Here is a 22,936-nt window from a genome sequence, read left to right on the forward strand (position 1 = left end):
CCATGTGGCCTGGTGACTTTTCACTGGGCACCCTGGAGAATGTACCAGGGCCAGGTTTAATGTCTAATCCTCATCCCCGGGAAGACCTTCCTCACTCCCTGGAGACTGCCCCCAAGCACTGGCTCCCCCTCTGGCACATCTCTCTGGTTTACCTTCACCCTGGGCCCCACCCCCATGAGACACAGACTCAACAGGATTCCTCGAGCTTTTGCCATATGCCCTCCCATCTTCCTGCCTGCGCTCACGGTGCTCCCTCCGCCTGCCTGAAGTCCCCTCCCCAGCGCCCCTCCTACTCTACCTGTGCAAGTCCCACCGTCTACCTGTGCAAGTCCCACCGTCTACCTGTGCAAGTCCCACCGTCTGACATCTCCTATGACTCACCCCCCGCCCCCCAGGCAGCATCTAGCTCCTTCCTCATCTCATCTGTATAAAATATTTTTTGTAATCTGTTTACTCACCCCATAATTTGTACAGCTGACTACCCACATGTCAGTGTGCCTGATAATGAACTTGAATTTGTTCATCCTTTTGTCAATCATTAAAAAAATGCCTATTATGCCCTTGAGGCCACAAAGGGGAATAAGACATGGTATCTTTCCCCAGCAAAGCTCACAGTCTAGTGTTACATACACATATGTGATGAACACAAACAGACATATGGACAAGGTTCTCTGGCAGCACAAAAGGAAGGAGACAGGGTCTGCCTGGGGGGTCATGCAAGACAGCCGAGAAGTAGGACTTTCACAGTTAGGGTGGAGGGGTCCTGGGGAGGGGCCTTCCAGGCAGGCAGATGGACTATCTCAACAAAGGCAGGAGCGTCCCGTGCACTCAAGGAATGGTGTCTGGAGTCTGGCATATAAGGCTGGGGCCCGAGAAGAAGCTAAAAGGGTAGATATTGCTTAATTCTGAAATCTAATACGCCTCACTAAGCTTTCTGATGAAGAACTGTCCATGAAAATAAACTAGGAAAGTTTAGAGAAATTCTAAAGTAATAATTCCCTCCAATCTTATCTGGCAGTATAAACAATGTGCTCATTAAGCGCATCAAGGAGGAAACACGCATATTAATAAACAAAACCCTCACTAATTAGCAGATCCGTAAATGCTGTATTCAAGGCAACTGATTCAGAAAGAACATCACGGGAACCTTGAACGTTTGGTATTTTGTGCTGATCTGTGTTTGTGTGCTCTCGGGCTCAGCATGCCAGGGACCTGTCTTTGTTTATCTGCTGAATGTAGGCTGGGATGCAAAACAGCTGTGCAGAAAACGCATGTGGTATTTGCCCATGTGGGGCAAATGGCCACAGGGGACTTGGATACCGCCCACATCTCTCACTTCCCGGGAGCCTGACCTGAGAGCTGGAGTGGGGCGGGCTGCCAAACACCTGAAGGGAAGTGTCACCACTTTGTCACCAGGTACAAGTGACAGTACATCAGGCAGGGGTGGGGAGGAGGTAGGTATGCTCAAATGAAATTTTAAATTGAGAAGATGGCTTGGCAGCCACAGATCAGATGGTGAGAGAAAAGAGATGTGCCCCAAGCACATGGTGATGAGGAGGAGCGGTGGAAATCTGAAGCCAGATGAGTCAGCTGGGAACAAAGTCAGACAGGACCGAGCGGCAGCCGGTCACGGAGAGGATGTTCCCAACACCTCTAACCCACCCCTCAGAGGGGGACGAGGGGCTGCTCTCAGGTTTCGGTGGGGCTTTCGTGAAGGAAATCCATCTCAGGTCCTTGTTACCAGCATTTCTCACGTCCTGCTGGTCTTGGAGCCCTTGCTCTCCTGGCCGGGTTTCCAAAGCAGCCCAATCCCAGGAGGTGGTGTTCTCTGCAAAAAGCAGCCTCTGATCCGGGGCTGAGTCACTGTCACTGGAGATCAATGCCACGACTGGCCTGCGAGCTGCCCGGCCTGACGCAGCTCCACAGGCCCGGTCACCACCAGGCGAGCCCATGATGGTGGGGTCGCAGCTGCGCAGGCCCCAGAGCTGAGGCTACCAGCCCCCTGAGGACCCTCTGGCAACAGCTGGAAGGGATGGGGGGTGGGGTGTGTGGAACCAGTCACGTGACTGCTTCCATTAGATATCAAACATTGCTTGGTGGGGGGGGGGGTCTCACTAATGGTGATTGTTCAGTAAATGTCACCTGAATGAATGATCTGTATACTCAACTATTACACAGGAAATACACAATTCCTTTGATCATCTGGCTCACCTAATTGCTGTATTGACGTGCTGTTCATTGACTCATTAGAAAAAATATAGATTTTTCCAATTAACCCAGCCCTGGAAAAGGCCTTGAGAGGTCCTATAATGCTTTACTGCTCAAGAGCGTGGTTGGGACAAGCAGCCTCTGCATCCCCTGGGAGCATGTGAGAAATGCACAAAGTACACACCACTCTAGACCCAATGGGTCAGAATCTTCATGTAACAAGAGTCCTAGGTGACTTGTGCAAACTTAAGTTCAAAAAGCACCACTCTACTTCGTAACTCTCCATCTTAGCCTTCAAATGGTCTGATTTTTTTAAAAAAAGACATCCAAGGAAAAGAGTTCCCATAGTCCCTACACTTAGGCAATTTTACCTGTGTTTATTTCATTCCAGTAAGGATTTTGAGGGTATTTTATTCTTAAATTCAGTGGCAATTCTGATCAACCACCTACATTAAGCTCACAAATGAAGGCTACCCCCACCTGTGGTCTTGAACCTTCCTTTCCTTCTGGAGAGATTCTCTGGAGGGCTTTCTGGTGGATGTGCTATAACCCTGCCCAGGTCCTTCCCGAGCCTCTCCAGTGAGGGGCAGCGTACCATTCACATTGTCACCCACATAAAGGGCACGTCCTGAGTCTGCAAAGCACTGGATAATCATCCACTGCCCTTGGGGGTCCTCCTCTTCAGGGCTGGAAAACTCAAACGTCTTCCAGAACCAAGCAAGTAAACAGGAGCTGAGCTCAGGATCTCAGGGAGTGTTTGGAGTCCTGCCTGCCTAGCCTGAAGATAATCAAATCCAGACATCTTTGAAATGTGCATTGACCTCCTGGAATTCTAAGAGATGTCTGCTCACAGGCTGCCAGACAGAAACCCTTCGTCTACAAGTTTTAAAGGGATCAAATCTGAGTGCCTGGTTTCCTTTACAAAACCCCCAAGTGCACGCTGACTCCGGCTGGCTTTGCTAACAGGACCACCAAAGGAGGGTTTGGAGAGCATGCACTCTTGCTATGAGTGCATCTTCTCCAGGAACGAAGCCCTGCCGAGCGACTGGCACAGGTGGCTCAGGGGCAAACTTCTGTCTGGGAGTTTTTACCACCGAGGAAGTTCTTGAAATCTGACCACTTTCAGGGCCCGTGGTTGCCGTGGAAGGAGACGCCGCACAGGGTGCTGGCAGGTCTGGGGGGACATTCAGCACGGCTCCCGGTCGCCGTGAGCCTGACCCCAGCTCAGGCTCCCAGATCTGCTGGTTCCTGGAACATCGACACCACACTTGTTCAGCAAAAAAAAGCATCAGGGTCAGACACCTCGCTCTGCAGGACTTAGCAGCCCCTCATCCCGGCCTGGGAGGCTGCTCGGAGTGACGGTGCTGGGGACGGTCCTGCCGTCGCTTCTCGGTAGCCTGATCCCGCCGCCTCCTCATGACCCGCAGGGCCTCCGGCTCGATCCCGTATCAGTTACACTCTGCTTCTCATTTCAGTCAAAGTGTCAACAATCTGGAATACTCCCCCATCCTCCTCACGATATTTTTAGAACAAACAAACAACTGACATATTTAGCTGAAATAAATCACCCCAAGAAACCCCAGTTTGGCTCATTTTTCGCTCCCACTTCAGCTATTAATCTCAACTCCGATTAGCGTCCTGGAACCAGCACCTAAGCCAGAAACGACCAGGACAGGCTGACCTGAGAACATGTGTGGCATCACACTGCCCAGACTTGGGAGACCTCCTCCCATGCCTGAGTGTGACGTTTTCAGGAAGGGAGCCCTTTCATTCAGTGCTATCCACAAAGCAGCAGTCAGGACGGTTTCCTGCGCATGGTCTGACCCGGTGGAACGAGGGGCTAATGGGGTGCAGAGCAGCAGGGGGCCGAGAACCTGCCCCCCGCTCTGGTGAGCGATTCGGTGAGCAAGTGCCTTGGACCCGGTGAGCCCTCTGCTATATAAACGTGTAAACAGGAAAAATTTGAAAAACAGTTTTCCATTTAACTACCCCAGCTCTACCAAGAAATAATCTATTCTGTCTGAACCAAAAAGCCATTGGTCATCTCTAAAATCGTGAGGGGGTGAACCAAGAGCAGATCTACTGACAGGCCGCTCCCCAAAAGCCATCTCTGCAGGATTTATTTCTGACTCAGCTGCCACGGCCTGGATCTCCCCACATTCCCACGTCTGAGGATGGGAGCTCAAGAAGAAAAGATGCACTGGGGGCCCTTTTCAGGGATAAAGGCAGATGCCAAAGAGTGGGGATCCTACAATCACCTAGACCTAGAAGGAAGAGGGCTCAGCCCGATGAGACACAGACTCTAAGGAAGCCATGAAGTTCTGTAATTTAGAAATGGCAGCCTCCACCCAAAGTCAAGAAGGGCGCCAGAAAGGAAGAGAGCAGCCGGGTGCTGCGAAGCTGGCCAGCTCTGTGGGACCAGAGGTGGATGAGGCATCCCGCCAGGATCCCAGGCTGAATGGAGCCACGGGTCCTTGCACAGAACCTGCTCCCATGAATCCTGGCCCGTTTTATCCACATTCTCTCTTTACCTTCTCTGTGTTCTCACGTAGCACATCATGAGGTTTGGTACACACTTGGCAGAAAGCGGGCTCTCTAACCCTTCACTGGAGGGATGTTTAAAGGAGAGCAAGTCTGACCATCTGCAGGTGGGTGATGCATTCCCCACCAGCTGTTTTCGGCTCAGGATCCCACAAGAATGCTTAGGAGATAAATTTGAAGATTCTTTTCTTGCTCTCCTTTAGCTCTCAGGTGTTTTTGTTTTGTTTGTCATTAACTTAAAATGCAAAGACCACTACAAATGAACTGGCGTTCAACTGTACTTGTACTACTTGAGGTTTTTTCACAGTTGGCCGGGTAACTAGCAGGAACTGTATATGACCCCTGAAATAAGTAGACATCATCATTTTATCATCTAGCGGAACTTGGCAGAGTGAAAGCGGAAACAGACACTAGACGAAACACAGGTAAACATGCTTAGCTATGAACTAAGGCCTCTAGGCTGCTCAGCAGGGTCGTCAGTGTACAAACGCGTAGTAATGTTTGCAGCAAGCCAAGCTCTGGGTTAGGGGCTGGGGATCCAGAGATCTCCAGGAAACACCCCGCATGAATTCTGAAGACGATACGCCATACTTTGAATGGTGGGATGAGATATCTAGGAGAACCTGAGACATTGTAAATGAAAGCACTGAAATAAATAAACCTTCTGCATGCCACCATCGGGGACGGATGGCTCTGGGGTGGCTGCCCTGGCCTGGCTTCTCCCAGCAGCCGGGCCTTCAGACAAGCTCTCTTCCCAGGCGGACAGGGAGACAGGCGTGCAAAACTGGAACTCTGTATCCACTAAGTACTCTACTTTGTCTCTATGATTTTGACTACTCTGGAAACCTCATCTAAGAGTACTCATACAGTATTTGTCCTTTTGTGGATGGCTTGTTTCTCTAGCATAACGTCCTCAAGGTTCATCTATGTTGCAGCATGTCAGAATTTCCTTCTTTCTTTCTTTCCTTTTTTTAAGAATTTCCTTCTTTTTTAAAAGCTGAATAACATTCTGTTTTATGTATGGACCAGATTTTGCTTATCCATTCATCCATCCATGGACACTTGGGTGATTTCTACCTTTTGGATATTATGAATACTGCTATTATGAACATGAGTGTACAACCTCTGTTCGAATTCCTTCTTTCAGTTCTATTGAGTATTTACCCAGAAGTGGAACTGCTGGATCATACAGTAATCTATTTTTATTTTTTTGAGGAACGGCCACACTATTTTCCAAAGCAGCTGCATCATTATACATTCCCACCAGCAGAGCACAAGGGTTCCGGCTCCGCCACATCCTCTCCAGCACCTGTTAGTATCTGGGTTTTTTTTTTTTAAATAATAGTCATCCTAATGGTATCTCATTGTGGTTTTGATTTGCATTTCCCTAATGATTGGTGATGCTAAGAATATTTTCATGTGCTTATTGGCCATTTGAATATCTACTTTGTAGAAATGTCTATTTAAGTCCTTTGTCCACTTTTTATTCAAGTTCTTTTGCTGTTGTTGTCGTGGAAAGTTGATTTTAAATAAGCTACTGTACCACTGAATCCACTCCACTTTGTTCTGTGGTGTCTTTTAGGCTGTCACCCACTCTCCTTTGCCCAAAGATCCCCTCCCCAGCTTGTATCTGAGGAACAGGCATCCCTGGGTTGGTTACCTTGCACTCATCCCTCCCAGACATCCTTCAGGTTTCCAATGAATCATTTCTCTAGTTTAATAAGACGAACAGCCTCTTTCCTTGTGGTCCAACTTTCTATCAAATGCAAATTTAATAGGCATGTTCATTACTCCATCACTCAGCTCAGACATAAAAATAGCCCATAACACCTGGCCTCTCAGTAATCACTACATCAAAACATTACTCAATATGATATTTCAACTTAAACTGAGTTTCTCTGAGACTATGTGTGTTAAGTGAGACAGACTGAGAAAAAGACACAATCTTACTTGCCAAGTAATGTTTTTTTTAAACCAGGTATATATACTCCACTCAAGAAAAGAATGATCCTCATCAAGTTTTCTGGTTTATTGAAGAGATTAACAGAGGATATAGGATAAAAATCCTGTTCATCTGGATTGTTAGCTTGAAGAGAGCATAAATTGCCTTTCTCTTGTCCATGGCGGCATGCCCAACACCTCACACGGCAACTGGAATGTGGGAAGAACGCAATGCTTCAAAGGCACAGAGCACAGAGGCCAAGGCCAGGGTGCCTGGGTTCAAAGCATGACTCTGCCACTTACTAGGTACACAACTAGACAAATCACTAAACCTCCTTATGCCTTAGTTTCCTTATCTGTAAAATGGGGATGATAATGCTACCAATCTTTGATGGTTTCATGATGATTAAATTAGTTTAAAATATGTGAAGTGCTGATAGGAGTTGCCTGTCACAAAGCAGTGCATAAATGCTAGTGGTTATTATTGCTAAATGAGTGAACAAATGGATGAATGAATGAATGAACGTTATATATGTTCATTTCTTTCCATACAGTTAGTTCCCGTTGATGTAAAAAGCAGCACGATTGTCTGAAAAAAATCTGTTTCCACGGGTACGAGAATAGAAGACCACATACAGAAGAAAAGATTGTTTTCCAATCTGGTGACTTGAGGATTTGTTTCAACACCTGATATATCAAAGTCATGGATCAGAAAACACCATAATGATCCCACTTCTATTTTTATCTTTGAGAGGTTTCAAAATTTACTTTTTGTGCTTTGTGGTAACATTTGATGGTTTCTTAAGTGTGTTGTTCATTTGATGACCTCTCTGAGAGCCAGAGAATAAGTGCCTGTATGTGTTCTACTTAAGTAGGAAAGAGTAAAGTTCAAATCAACTAAAAATCTGTAATTAGGAAAGTTGTACAACCACAGTTTGTCTCAGGGCAAGAAAATACACCCTGGTGTGGCTGCCTTTAGCAGCCATTGGAAGGCTTGCTGAATTAGAATAAAATATCTCAGTTATACTAATGTTCTCAAATGTGCCACCATTGGTATGATACTATCTGGTATATTTTCCAGAGAGAAAAGTAACAAACTGTCAGTTCTCATTGCGATATTTTATCTAAAAATGAATAATCCCATGGCAGAAACACGAAGTCTGTGAGGGCCTGACCAAGCCCTGGCCACGCTGTCTTTAGGAGAAACAATTGTTCCCAACATCACCTGGCATCTACTTCTACATTCTTGGGCCAATGAGGAAAATTACTAAGTAAAATACATTAATCAATTAGGAAATTTTTGCAAAGCTCTATTTTAAAAGAAGAACGATCGAGGCTCTTATACCAAGTATAAGAGATAGTGAATCTATCAGAATCTGTGAACACTGTTCAATATAAAAATGTGTACTTTGTTAAATTTTATTTTGGAAAAAACTTACAGTGTGTTCGAGATATTTAATACATAATCAGCAAATACTAATTTTTCATCCTTTTGTTTAGGCATTTAATAGTTAAAGGGTTTAAAAAAACAAGTTTTCAACAGAAGAAAAAGGCAGTATTAGAGGAACAAAAAAGACAAGACACATACAGAAATGTCAAACATACATTCAACCATCATTAATTATATTAAATGTGAATGGACCAAACACTTGACACAAAAGGCAGAACTTATCAGACTAAGCAAAAAAAGCAAGATCCAATGATATGCCAGCTATAGGAGAAGGAATACTGGAAGGAATAATGGCTGAGAATTTTCTAGAAATGATAAACAATACAAACAAGACCAATCCACAGTTTTAAAAAGTCCCAAGCAGGATCTACTCTTAGCTGTATCACAGTGAAAATGCCAAGCATCAGCAAGAATGGCAATGAAAGCAGCCAGAGAGAAAAGACAGATGACATTAAAATGAACTGAAATTAAACCAAAGGTTGACTTCTCAACAACGACAAAAGGAGCAAGATCACTGTGCTGTGAGGAAATGTGAGCCTAGAATCACAGATCTAGTTTGAAAATCTCTTTTGAGAGAAAGGCCAAATACAATTTTAGACACAGGTTGAGAAAGTTTGCCAACAACAGACCCTCACTAAAATTTCTAGGGTAATCACTAAACAACAACAACCAAAATAGAATGTTTCTTTTCCAAATTAGTAAAGGAAAAATATGTAATAAAAACATAATTATTGAAAATAGGAAAGGAGAGGATAAGATATGAAAAGAGAGCAGGACAAATAGAAAACACAAATGAAGTGGGAGACACTAATACAAATATGTCACTATTTACAATAAATGGAAATGAACTAAATGTTCCAGATCGACTGTCAGCCTGAGTTAAAAAAAAAAAAAACAGCTATATTTAATGAATACAAGAGTGCATCTAAAATATAAGAATATAAAAAGTTCAAAGAATGGAAAAAGATATTCCAAGCACACACACACACAGTATGTGTGTATACATGTATATGTACACATATACATGGCTATTTGTATGTGTAGGTATGTGTCCATCATACAAAATAGACTTTCAGGCAAAATGCTGAAACTACATATGCAACTACTTACATATTGATAAAAGGTTGAATTTACTAGGAAGACATAGCAATTCTAAATTTAAATGTACCTAATAGCACAGCTTTTAAAATATATAAAGCAAAAATTGCTTTAACTATGGGTAAAACAGGACAATCAATCTACCCATCAGAGGTAGTTTCAATATACCTCTGCTCAGAAACTGATAGATTAAGTAGAAAAAAAAAAATAAGAAGAAAAAAAAGATCTGAAAAGCACAGTTGATAGCTTAATGTAATAAAATATTTAAAAAATTACCCCCAAATGCAGGAAACATTCTTCTTAAGCACACGTGAAATATTTATAAGTAGTGACCACATGCTGGGCCATAAAACAAGTCTCAACAAATTTCAAACTTATATTGATTATAGTCTCTGAACACAATTCAATGAAGTTAAAAGCCCATTGACAAAAGATAAGTTAAAAAAAACCCATATATTTTTAAATTATAAAATACAGTTCTAAAATAATTAATTCATCAAAAAATAATAATGGAAATTTAAAAATATTTAGAATTAAACAATAACAAAAATTTCACATATTGAAACTTGTGGTTTATAGTTAAAGCAGTACATAGCGGAATAATGCTTATGTCAGAAAATAAGAAAGGCAAAATACTAATGAACTAAACATCCAACTTAAAAAATTAAGAAGGAAAACCAACTAAAACAAAACAGAACAAACTCTAAGAAAATAGGAGAAAAGAAATAATAGAAGGACAGAAATTCATAAAAGAGAAAGTAAATATACGGTTGAGATGATAAAAAAAACTAAAGGTTCTTTGAAAAGATCAATGTTTCAGACAGTTTTCTGGCAAGACTGTTCAAGACAAAAAAAAGGCACATTAAACAGCATGAGGAATGAAAAAGACTTAACCACAGATGCTGTATGACAATAAATAATTTAAAAACATTATAAACTACTCTATGGCAATAAAATTTACAACTTAGATTAAATGGGCAAATTCTTAAAATATATATAGTATATTAAACATAGCTTAATAAAATAAGAAGTAGAAAAACCTGAATACCCTATAATCATTTTTAAAAAGCATCAGAAGTCCTTCCATGGAAAAAAGACCAGTCCCAGATGGTTTTATAGGCAAATTCTACTCAAACTTATTATTCTAGGAACAAATAATTCAAATCTTACACAAAGATTCCAAAACACACAAAAAAGAACTACTCCAACTCATTTTATGAGGCCGGCCTAACCTTGATGCCAAAACCTGACAAGGATATAATGAGAAAGGAAAATTACAAGTTATTTCACACATGAACATAAATGTAAATGTTCTTTAAAAAACTAGTAAATTGAATCCATTATAAAACTAATAGATCATGATCATGTTGGGCTTATTCCAAGAATGCAAGGTTAATTTAACATTTAAAAATATCAATTAATATAACATTCACAGATTAAAGGAGTAAAATCATATAATCATCTCAATAAATACTGAAAAAGCATTTGATAAAATTCAATATCAATTCATGATGAAAAAAAAAACTCTTAGCAAGCCTTCTCAGAAGAAGGAAATTTCCCTAAACTCTTAAATAGAGGTTTAAATAGAAAAGCATGGAATTTTTTTCAGGTAACTAGGAATAAGCCTAGTAAACATCAGCAAAATCTTTATAAAGAAAATTATAAAGCTTCATTTAAAAAGTATTTTCTAAAGGTCTAAATAATTAGAGATATCTAATTTTCCCCAAACTAAGCTATTAGATTAAATGTAATTCCAATCAAAATCTCAACGGATGTTTTCGGTGGAACGTGAAAGCCAATTTGAAAATTTATATGAAGGCTCAAAGGCCTGAGGGCAGCCAGGATATCCCTGAGGACCAAGTTACAGGGGTGGATTGACCTCATGTATAATAAAGTTGTAAGAATGACGACAGAGCGGCAATCACACAGAGATGGGCACCCTGAACCAATGGAACCAAGTGGAAAGCTCACAAGCAGCTCCTCACACAGATGGACATTTGGTTTAAGACAAAAGTGGCCCTGGGGAGAAACCACAAAAGGAATCTTTTCAATACATGTTGCTGGACAATTGGGTATCCACATGGGAAAAAATTACCCTGGGTCCCTTACACCTCACATACATAAAACAGTCAATTCCAGATGGACTCCTAGCTTCAAGGATGAAAGATAACATGAGAGAGCTTGAGATGATAACTTAGGAAAGGTCTCTTAAATCATATCAATCATATCCATGGTCTCTATCCATGGATATGATTGATACATTCAACTATACTTTAAAATTAAGAACTTCTGGGCTTTCCTGGTGGCGCAGTGGTTGAGAGTCTGCCTGCCAATGCAGGGGACACGGGTTCGAGCCCTGGTCTGGGAAGATCCCACATGCCGCGGAGCAACTGGGCCCGTGAGTCACAATTACTGAGCCTGCGCGTCTGGAGCCTGTGCTCCTCAACAAGAGAGGCCACGATAATGAGAGGCCTGCGCACCGCGATGAAGAGTGGCCCCCACTTGCCGCAACTAGAGAAAGCCCTCGCACAGAAACGAAGACCCAACACAGCCATAAATAAATAAATAAATAAACTCAAAGTTTAAAAAAAAAAAAAAAAAAAAATTAAGAACTTCTGTTCATCAAAAGATATCATTAAGAGAAAGTAAAGACAAGACACAAATTGGGAGAAGATTTTTACAACACATATAACCAACAAAAGCATTTTTAATCATAACATAAAGAAATCTTACAAATTAGTATGAAATGGACAACCCGATTAGAAAAGAAGAAAGACTTCTATACGTGCTTCATAAAAGAGAAAAGCTAAATGACCAATGGACACATGAAAAAGGTGTTCAACCTCATTAATAATGAGGACATGCAACTTAAACTCACAGTGTGATACCATTAACCAGCAACCAACAAGTCTGAGGGCACCAAGTGTTGGTGTCTGGAGTTGCATGGGCCTGTGGGCACTGCTGCTGGAGATGTAAACGGACACAACCACTATGGAAAACAGTTTGGAATTATTTGGTAAAACTGAAGATACATGCATCCTATGACTCAACAATTCCGCTCCTAGGTGTCTACCTGACGACATGCTTGCACACGGGCACCAGGAGAACTGTGCAAGGAATTTACAGCAGCATCATGCGTGTCACAGCTGAAAACTGAAAACAACCCACATATCTGCTTACGGTAAACTAGAAAAAGAAATCTTGGTATATTTATACAATAAAGTACTATTCGTCAGCATAAATGAATAAATTGCTGTTGTATGCAAGAAGGATGGCCCTCAGGAACACAATGTTAAGCAATGAAAGCGAGTGGTGTAAGGAGATCATTAAAAACTTTTTTTAGAATTCGGGATGGTGGTTAACCTGTGCGGGGAGAGGTCAGGGAATAGGACAGCAGGAGTGCACAGGAAATTCACAGGCAACATTAATGTTCTCTTTCTTAAGTTAAGAAGTGGGTATACATAGGTTAGTTGTATTATCATTTTAAATAGATTTAATAAATAGTCTTTTGCTTCTACTCAATATTTAATCATTTTAAAGGATTCTAAAATATTACATTTGAAGACACTGTATCAGTAGTAATAATATTAATATGAATGCCTCTCAATTACTGAGTGATCACCATGTATGAATGCCTTCAATGCACTGGCCAGGACAGCTCACTGCCCCTGGGGGAGCAGCTGGTCTCTCCAGGGTTACCCGTCCTTACTGTCACCATGAAGTGATGAAAGATGGTGCTTAAGTATCTTGAATAAGTTTAACGGAGACCAAAAAGCTCTGTAGTTCTCCGCATCAGGCTAAGAGGCTAGTGAAATCACTTCTTGGTTCAACGGTCGGACAGGCCTGACCCTAGCAGAGGGCAGGGGCCGAGGGAATATCCACTACATACTCAGTCTGTGGTAGGTTATGGCTGCTGGGACACGAGAGACACGAGGACATCCCAGGCTTCCGAGAGTCTGCAGCTCTGCTCGAGACAAGCTTGTCACAAACATACGGATAATGCTACATGGCAGTTGGGACAGGTGCCCACATATAATCTTGTTTAGGTTGGTGTTGAAATGTTTTAGCCAGGTTGGGAAGAAACCATGGGATCCACTGACTATATCTGGCCCCAACTTTGAATAAAGTATTCTTGGGAGGAAGAAGTTTCCCATCACAAAGGAAGAAATACAAATATTTAAAAAGCAAGCAAGTCATCAGAGGTTCTCAGCCCTGCTGCCATATGCTTTGCTTTTTTGAGCTTACAGCTTAACATTAAAATAACAGGCTCGCATTCCTCAAATACCTCTACTGCTGTTCCTTACTTCTACTACTTGAAAAGGCTGTCAGCTGCTGTCACTTGGAGGCATTTCCATATTAGCCACCACTGTTTACTGCTTACTGTGCGGCGTGGCTGTTAGTTTAATAAGCCTCCTCTCCTCTCAGATGACACCCCAGGCTGTCTACGCAAGAGCCACGTGCTGGAATCCAACATCGAACATCTAACAAACATCCAATGAAGGTGCTGGGCTTGGGAGGCAGGAGCAGCCACTTTACAAGAGTATTGATGAGAGAAACTGAATTCAGTTGCATCAGGCTCTACTTTACTGAGGGGTAAAGGGCCGAGTATTTTTGAAAGTGCTTTAACCACTTGACGGTTCCACGGGCTAACCAGCTCTGGATAAAATCCAGAAATGTACTCCGTGGGCATTTTGAGATGTATTCCGTGAGCAAGCGGCAAAGCTCTTTAATTCACTCTGCATAAATAGCTGAACCTACAAGAGAAATCTCTAGTCAGAGGTTTCCTGGATTATAATGAGAATTTTCTCGATGGGGAGAAAAGAAGTGCCCTTTTCACTTGAAGACAAAGAAATGTTTGTAATGGAAATGTGTGAACCAATTTTCCGAGGGGAGTTTGCTGAGACACACTGATTAAAACCACAGTGAGGTGATGAGGCAGAGAAATAAAGCCAAGGCCGATCCACTTAAAATTTGCATTATTTCTGGAAGTGGAGAGAGCTCGCCTTCCCTTCTCCCCCTGCCCCAGGCCGCCCCTGCCTACTGCTGACCCCGCCACTTAGACAATGAGAACCTGCCAGCCTGCAGGACTGTTTACTGTTTCTGGCCTCTGTGTACTGGTTACTAGGCTACTCCACTGAGGATAAAATGAGTAGCCCAAAAGACAATGTCCTTCTCAACAAAGCCTAATCAACAGGCCCGGATTCAGGGATTCAGAGGGAAGAGGTGAATAAGCAGACAATTCCAGCACATGGCAGTTTGTAATGACAATTCTTAGGTTACGAACAAATACTGCTGATTGATTTAAGGAATTCCATTTCCTAGAGAATAAACCTAAGACACAAAGAGGTCAGGTATCCAGATCAAAGTTGCCTAAAATATAGTAATCACCTGGAACTAATGGGCATCCTTTATGTAATGTGGGACAAACAAGCTATAAAGCAATGTTTCCCAAATTTCAGTCATTGGAGTTTGTTCAGCATAGCTTTTGCCATATCCATGTATATTAATATTTCCCTTTAAATTCACTTTAAAACAACTCATTTAAAAATTCTTGGGCTTCCCTGGTGGCGCAGTGGTTGAGAATCTGCCTGCCAATGCAGGGGACATGGGTTCGAGCCCTGGTCTGGGAAGATCCCACATGCCGCGGAGCAACTGGGCCCGTGAGCCACAATTACTGAGCCTGCGCGTCTGGGCCTGTGCTCCGCAACAAGAGAGGCCGCGATAGTGAGAGGCACGGCGCGCGCACCGCGATGAAGAGTGGCCCCCGCTTGCCACAACTAGAGAAAGCCCTCGCACAGAAACGAAGACCCAACACAGCCATAAATAAATAAATAAATTAATTTAAAAAAAAATTCTTAGTCTCCCTCTGAGCAATAATTTCTATGAAATCACACTTTGATAGGCAGCTGTATTTTCTCTAATGTACGTTTAAAAATGCATAACTATTAAAATAAAAATGTTCATCCGTAATGCATTTAAAATCATCTTGTATGCCTCAAAGGTACACATTGGGAAAGAATGGATAAAGTACTTCAACTCAGGTTGACCTGACAGACTACGTTTGTTTCTAAATATCATGAAAAAACAAGAGTAAAGGGGATTCTGTACTATTTACCACCAGGATGTGCATGAAGGACTTAGGTAGATTGGGAGAAGAAGTAAATTCAATACCTTCTGTATAAGGAAAAACCAAGTCCAGTATCACTTACATAAAATTTTCTGGATATTCACTCAGGGCCATGTCAATGATATTCAGAGCATCATGGTAATGCTTTTGTGCTGACAACAGGAGGGCAAGGAGGTGCAGGGAATTGGCATCATCGCCTTGAAGTTGAAGAGCTTGGCGGACATACCCCAGAGCCTCTGGTATCTGGTTTAAAACAAAACCAGAAAGAATTTTTAAACACACACACACACACACACACACACACACACACACACACAGCCACCATTTCAGTATCTGATTCTCTGTAAATATCAGGAGTTGTTTCACCATGTGCCACACTCAGATTTTAAGCCATCTTCATGGCAGCCCCAGGATATTAACCACAAACACAAAAACAGAGGTCCCCTTCAAGCAACAGTATGACTAACGAAGTGACACAAGAGACTCTGTTTCTCAGTATAACTGCCAATACCAAATCGTTTACTTCTCCCTAAATAATTTGTCTCTTTTTCCACAAAACTGATTTACTTTCGATTATGCCCAAGATAATTTCACTCTAAATGGGGACACATAACAAACTGCCAGCAGTTTTTATTGGAATGAAACTGACTTAGCTGAACTGTTCTGATTTTTTAAGTAGTACTGAAATTAAAGTTCTTGATAAGTTTCAGAACCTTAAACAGAGCTTTCCAGAGGATCAGACACCTGTGATTCTTTTCAAGTCCCTTTGTCCTGCATCTCCGTTAGACATCAAGGAACTATGCAAACAAACTAACCAACCCCACACCTTTCCAAACTACAATCCAAAGGAACTCCACCCAAGAAACAAACTGCAATGCCACATACAGAGCAGGTGTATCCAAATTTAAGTAGGACCAGATACAACCTTAACCTTCAAAATCCAACAGCTCTTCAAGACTTTCTTCAAAATCATCCAAGCACAAGGGTGGATAAAATGCATACATAATGGGTATCTGAACACCCGAGATTCTGTGCAGGTTTAACAGTACCTAGGGAGAATTAGAACCTGAAGCTGGATTTCGAAACAGGCTCAAGACTGAGGCATTCTTTCACGGTCGCCCCAGGGACTCCTTTCTGTCTCCCCTCCAACTCCGGGCACTGGCTGGACCTCTTCTCAGCTCTCCTGCTTCTTCCCAAACCCTCAGTAACCTCACTCCTTAGTAGGAAACCGTGACTTCTGTCTTTACCAAATCTATTCGTTTTCCTCTCCGAAATACCATTTTTGATGGATGTAAGTTTAAAATGCTGGTTACAGAGGCTTTCTGTTTTGAGCCGTAGAATCACAGCTTATCACAGCGGGAAGAGATCATCCGGCCCTACACGCCACTTCACGAAGGCTGCTGCTGCACCCAGAAGGTTCCATCTACTGCTCCCCTCCCCAGGGGGACAGCCTGCTGTGTGAACAGCACTGGTATTCTGGGAGGGTCAAAAGGCAGGTACACTCATGATATCCGTTTTTAGGGATGACTAGCGTAATCAGGGAAAAACTGATACAGGGTGCAAAGTGAGGTCCTTAAGGGCTAGGCTGACTTGAAGGAATTCGAAGCTGGTTCCTTCATTCAATGAGTATTAGTGAGGGCCTACCACGTGTCAGGCAGTGTCCCCGCTGCCAGGGCAAAGCAATGATGACAGACGTGGGTTCCTGCCCTCAGGGAACCTAAGGTCTAGTGAGAAAGATACTGAACAAGAGAGCTGGGCAAGAGGAAGGAGAGGAGCAGCCTGCTATGGGAAGGGGGCTTCAAGGAGGAGGCGAGCGGAGCTCCTGGAGGAGGAGAGAGACCGGACGGTCGGTCACCAGCCCACAGCTGTCTCCGCAGCAGCTCGTGATCAGGCCAGCTGTGAGCCACACAATGCCAGGTGCGAGGACCTTTACAGACGAGCTCTCTTGGTTTCCTTGGTCCCCAGGTCGCCAAGGGGAGCTGCTTCTCGGCACCACTCCCTGGCCTCCGGGAAGTCAAGATACATGCGGACAGCCCAGGCCTGCCAGGGGAATGGCATGTCTGGGGAACTGGCCTTTGATTCACTCTCCAGTCAGCACTTAGGAATGTGCTGGGGTTACCACCAGTGTCTTGCACGTGGTGGGCAGGCAGACATGGGGCCAGAGGCTCCAGAACAGCTGGGAGGGGACGGGAGGGTATGAGAATGGCAAAGGCAGCTTCTGGAAGCTACCGCTGGGAAGATGAAGACCAACAAAGCTTGCCCCTCCAGCAAGGAGAATACTGTCGAGTCCCCTATTTCGAGGAGCCACTGTGTGTAATTGTTCATATCTTCTACATATTTGAAAGGAACTGGTCTCTTTTGTCTACACTCGCTGGCATCTTCCTGTCAATCCCCGATACCCTTATGACGACCAGGCCCCAGCAGTGACTAAATCCCCACCATGCAGCTCACCACTGGGCTCTGTTAGCAAGGGACAAAGGCTCTCTGAGGACTCCTCGGTCAGGGTATACACCATGGGCTGCATCCCCTGTTGCCATCCGACCCCAGGTGGGGCCCTCCAGATGTGCGGATTTAATCTCCAAAAGCAGAGCCTGCCTGCCTTGCGTCTTCACAGCTGATGCTCCAATTGACCGAAACACCAGGGTCTCCGCTACGAGGAGGCAGCGTCCTCTGAGAGTCCCTGGCTCCAGGTCGGCCTCAGGTGAAGGAAAGCAGGTCAGCTACTCCCTCAAACTGTATCAAGACAGAACAGGCACCAAGTGTGGGAACATTGGAGGACTGACCTGTCTGGAGATGGCAAGCTGCAGAGCCAGGTAGAAAGCTGCTTGGTGATCTGTAGGTGACAGGCTGTGGGCCCTGAAAAAGTATTTGCGGCTATTAGTACATGAGAGAGGCCATTTTTATTTTCCATGTCAAACAAGTATTCCCATTTGTATTTTTATTTATACCAAGGCCCCATATTTTTTTAAAATTAATTTTTATTGGAGTATAGTTGATTTACAATGTGTTAGTTTCTGCTGTACAGCAAAGTGAATCAGTTATACTTATGTCTACTCTTTTTTAGATTCTTTTCTCATATAGGTCATTACGGAGTATCGAGTAGAGTTCCCTGTGCTATACAGTAGGTTCTTATTAATTATTTTACCAAGGCCCCATATTTAATTTAACTATTTAATGTTTCACTTAAACTCTTCTCCTCTGTCCACGAACAAATGGCATGCATGTTTCCTCCTGCCACTGTACATGGGAATGACACAGGAGCACATTTCTGTTTTGTTTAGCATCTGAAATGGCAGCCAATGGGCCTTGACTTTGAGAAGGAGCCTGGGGTTGAAGAATCCACAGGCCCCGAGGTCTGACCTCCCCAGCAGACGCCTCCCTTGGGCTGAGCAGGAGAGGTCCACGTGTCACGCTGGGACACGGTGAGGCTGTGAGCATACTTGGCAAGGCGACGGCTGCTTTGGTTAAGTTTTGGCTTGGTCTTAACACTACTTTATCCAAATTTCTGGATTTCAGAGAAACCATATGAAAATCAAAGGCCCGGCTTTGCTTGTAAAATGAGGTTTTGGTTTTTTGATGAACTATAGAGAGAAATGGAGGATATTCATTCAGTCTTTTGAAGCTTCTACTAAGTTCCATGCAGTTTAACTAATTACATGCAACCATGACATGTAAGACTTTGTGGCCAGACACCAGACTTAGTCTATCAACTGGCTTTTGACACCAATGGGAAGAGGCTATGCTGGCCTCCTACTTGATGGCAGACATGTCATTCTTGCTTTTTTGTGGAAGTCAATTGTATCTTGTACCACAAGCAACTCAAAATGTGACTGTATACGAGACATAATTCTGTGTTTAACAGTCTGGTGGGAAGACAAAAACAAACTTTTACTTTCTTTAAAAGGCACTATGGAGCCGACTAATTACAAATGGTGGGGCCCAGATAGTAAACAAACCCTCAGGCTGTTCTGTCAACATTCTGTGATTAAGGGAGGATCTTCTACCAGCAGAAAGCAAATTCAAGATGAAAAAGAAAGTCAAATCATTATGGAGTCAATTGTGGCAAACATGCCAAGGATGGATTTCTACAGTAATAAGGCCTTTTTAATGGAACTGTCTGTTTGCTGTGGGCAAAAAGGCTAAAGTCTTCTGAGTGTTTGCAATCCAGAAAATATGTGAAGTCCAACAATCCGGGGCATTATTCACGCAAATATGGTAGCTCATGTGTGGGACTGGGGGGAATTAGCGGGTGGGGGGGTGTCCTCTGTCCTTTTTTTAACCTTAAGAGCAAAACTCCTATCCCTGGGGAATCTTCACTAGTAAGCTTGCCTCCAGACACGGCCTTATGACTCTTCTCACTTTAGTCTAAGAGGCCGAGGCTGAGGATTTGCCTGTGTTGCCCTTTGAGATGTCTTATTTCTAGCAGAGGCCTACTCAGCATGCCCCAGTTTTTATTACTTGACAGGCATTGGTTTTTCCATGAATTTGTACATCAAAAAGTATTTTTCTTTGGTGTTCATAAAAAGTGAGATTGGAATGTCATGGTTTCTGTCTCTTCCAATTATTCAGGGAAAATGAATACAAAATGGATTATGAAGAGACTTTGAATTTAGCATTATTTATTTTATCTCATCTTCTTTCACAATTAAACCAGCTTTCTACAACCCTCAAAAAGAATTCCACAGAGCTATGATTTTCTCAGCACAGTTTAGATTTTTTACAAATGAAGTGAAATCAAATCATGGTTGTTTCTACCCAACACCAACCAAGTGAAAAGCTGACAATGGTCTGGTGAACTCAGGGTGTGGATAAGAATAGTTCTAACCAAAGGCCCTACCTTAGCCTGTTCAAATGATTATTAACTGTTAGCCACAGCACTAAGAAACAAACAGAAGTTCTAGAAATCGTGGCATCACTGGGGTACATTAGGACAACATCGGAAGAATCGTCAGCTTGGTTAATAATGAATACCCCAACAGCCAAATTTCTAATGAGGCACAACTTAAACATACACATTTTAAAAAAAACCTTATTTCAATAATTTGGCTAATACGTTAAACTGGCCACTTTAGCCTATGAAAGAAAAAAGGAAACATGGAGATGCTCAAAAAAACTAGAAAAAGTGCAAGATGTTCATCTCAGGTAGACTCCAGAAAACGTGCTCCAGTTGTGCAGGACAACTTCAGCAGCTAGGCTTCCTGTGACAATACCACATTTGTATGCCCACAGAAAATGTGCTTGACAGAAATCATCAAGCAATGCAGGTGAGAGGAAGGACATTAGTGATCTTGAAAACTGCAAGCCTGCTGGACTCTGTACATGAATTTAGAGCAGTGCTATGAATCCCATTCCCATGCTGTGAGCACCTGGTGAGGCTGCTAAGAGAAAATCAGAGACCTAAAAAATGTCACTACAGGGATGCTCACAAAGTGCTTCCCTTGTCAAAGCACCTCCATACCAATTAATTCCATTTTTATTCCATAGGAAAAGAAAGAATTGCAAGACACTGGCCCACTGAGGGCACCCATCTATCCACCCATCCACCCATCCATCCATCTACCCCTTCATCTATCCATCCATACATCCAACCATCCAACCACCCACTCATCCATCCACCACCCACCCATCCATCCATCCACCCATCCACCCACCCGCCCATCCATCCATCCATCCACCCATCCATCTATGCATCCATCCAAACATCCATCCATCCATCCATCCAAACATCCATCCATCCATCCATCCATCCACCTACCCACCCATCCATCCATCCATCCATCCACCCACCCACCCATACACCCACCCACCCATCCATCCATCCACCCATCCACCCACCCGCCCATCCATCCATCCATCCACCCATCCATCTATGCATCCATCCATCCATCCATCTATCCACTCACCCATCCATCCACATTATGCAGTACCTACTGTGATGCCAGGCCCTGTGCTAACTTTTAGGGAGCTTGGAGATGAATAATACAAGTGCCTTTCCTTGAGGAGCTCCCCCCAACACCACAGAGGGGGAGACCTAAAGGATCATTACAGTGCAGTAGGAGCAGCGCCCTGAGAAGGGTATGCCAGACTGCTACTGGAGTGCATGGGATGGGCCTCCCAGATCACCTGGCTAAAACTTAGACTGCCCTGAGGTCCACCCCATCATTCTCCTAGACTCTGGCTCCAACATCCTCTGGAGCTGAACCAAGAATACAGAGACAGCTGATCAATTTTGACCCTGGTCCATTAAGACATGTACCTTGTAACAATAATAACTACAATTTATGAAGCATCTACTATTAAGCATCTTGTTTGAGAACATCAAGCAAAAGAGGTAAAGCCAGAAGTGAAATTCCGAGGCCTGGTCTCTCCACCATATCACCCTGCTGCCTTATTTAGCCAATTCTCCTTGAAGTCCCCTTCAATCCTGATTACAGTAGACATGGGATTAGTATATCATTGTGTTAAGAAAGAAAGTGCAAACCTGGTTAAATCTATTACTCAGGGACCTCCCATTACTTACACACACAGGATGACCCACTTGTCCTGGTTTGTCCTGTATTTTCCTGGTTTTTGCACTGAAACTCCCACATTCTGGGAAACTGCTCAGTTCCCAACAAACCGGGCTGGCTGGTCACTCCATACCCACAAAACATACCACATTCAAACTTAAATTCAAGCTAGGAGTGGGAGAGGAAAATAAAAGTGAGATTGTGAGATTGTGTCCCTTCTACCACACTGAGTGATAAACACCAGTGACACCACGCCACCTCCTCCTTGTGGAGCAGCCCGGATCCCTGCATGCTGGGGGGCAAGTCACTGAGACATGCGCTCGACTGTTTCCAGCCTGGCTTTTCTCTGTAGGATGTGAGAGCCCCCAGGAGCCACCACTGAGATCAATACAGCATCTTAGAAAGCTTTGCAAACAACAGTTTTTCTTCACTATAATTTTGTACAGGACATACGAATCGGTTCAGCCTCTTGGGCTGAGCTTATGAGTGTACGAACAGCTGAGGGTCTCAACATTAAGATGCAATCATGCAACTGGGATGTCTTCAAAAACCACCTCTCTGAATCCAGGAGAGAGCAAACCTTTTCGAATTCTGACTCCAGTCATAATTGAGTTAATTTTCACACGCTATATCTGCAACCTCAGCACTTTTTGAGATACACCGTTTTCTTTTTAAACAAAATTTGCTAAACAATAGTATTAACAGAATTGTGGGGAGAAGATTTAAAATATATAGTAAGAAAATATTTCTCATCCAAGTGATTTTTAAATACTCATTTACATGTAAGAAGTAATACAAATCCTTCTTATTTACTTAAAATCCTTCCCTTATAGATTTTTGTATAGTACACTAGGATAGTCCTAGTTAATGTGTACTTGAAACCAAATATTTCTATTACTTTGAAAAATATCCTTAAATACACATAAACACAAATATAGGTTAGCCTTCCCCAATATAATCACGTAGGTTAGTAGGATTTTATTCCTCTTTATTCCCATATGAACTAATATCTTAAAAATCCCTTTGAATTAGAAACTAAGCAAAAGAGGAACAAAAAGAAAT

General features: G+C 43.0%; 1 protein-coding gene across 6 annotated transcripts in view; it reads right to left on the reverse strand.

Annotated features, from left to right (window-relative positions):
- Positions 1–22,936, reverse strand: part of TTC7B (tetratricopeptide repeat domain 7B) — a 240,709-nt gene that overhangs the window by 72,638 nt on the left and 145,135 nt on the right. For all 6 annotated transcript variants that reach the window (XM_059914822.1, XM_059914821.1, XM_059914820.1 and 3 more), the window contains 2 exons: positions 18,149–18,221; positions 15,448–15,608 (listed from right to left, as the gene is read on the reverse strand). In XM_059914822.1, coding sequence (XP_059770805.1) covers positions 15,448–15,608; positions 18,149–18,221 — 234 coding nt within the window. The remainder of the gene's footprint in view (positions 1–15,447; positions 15,609–18,148; positions 18,222–22,936) is intronic.

Source organism: Balaenoptera ricei, chromosome 2 (genome assembly GCF_028023285.1).
Source record: "Balaenoptera ricei isolate mBalRic1 chromosome 2, mBalRic1.hap2, whole genome shotgun sequence".
Lineage (NCBI taxonomy): Eukaryota > Metazoa > Chordata > Mammalia > Artiodactyla > Balaenopteridae > Balaenoptera > Balaenoptera ricei.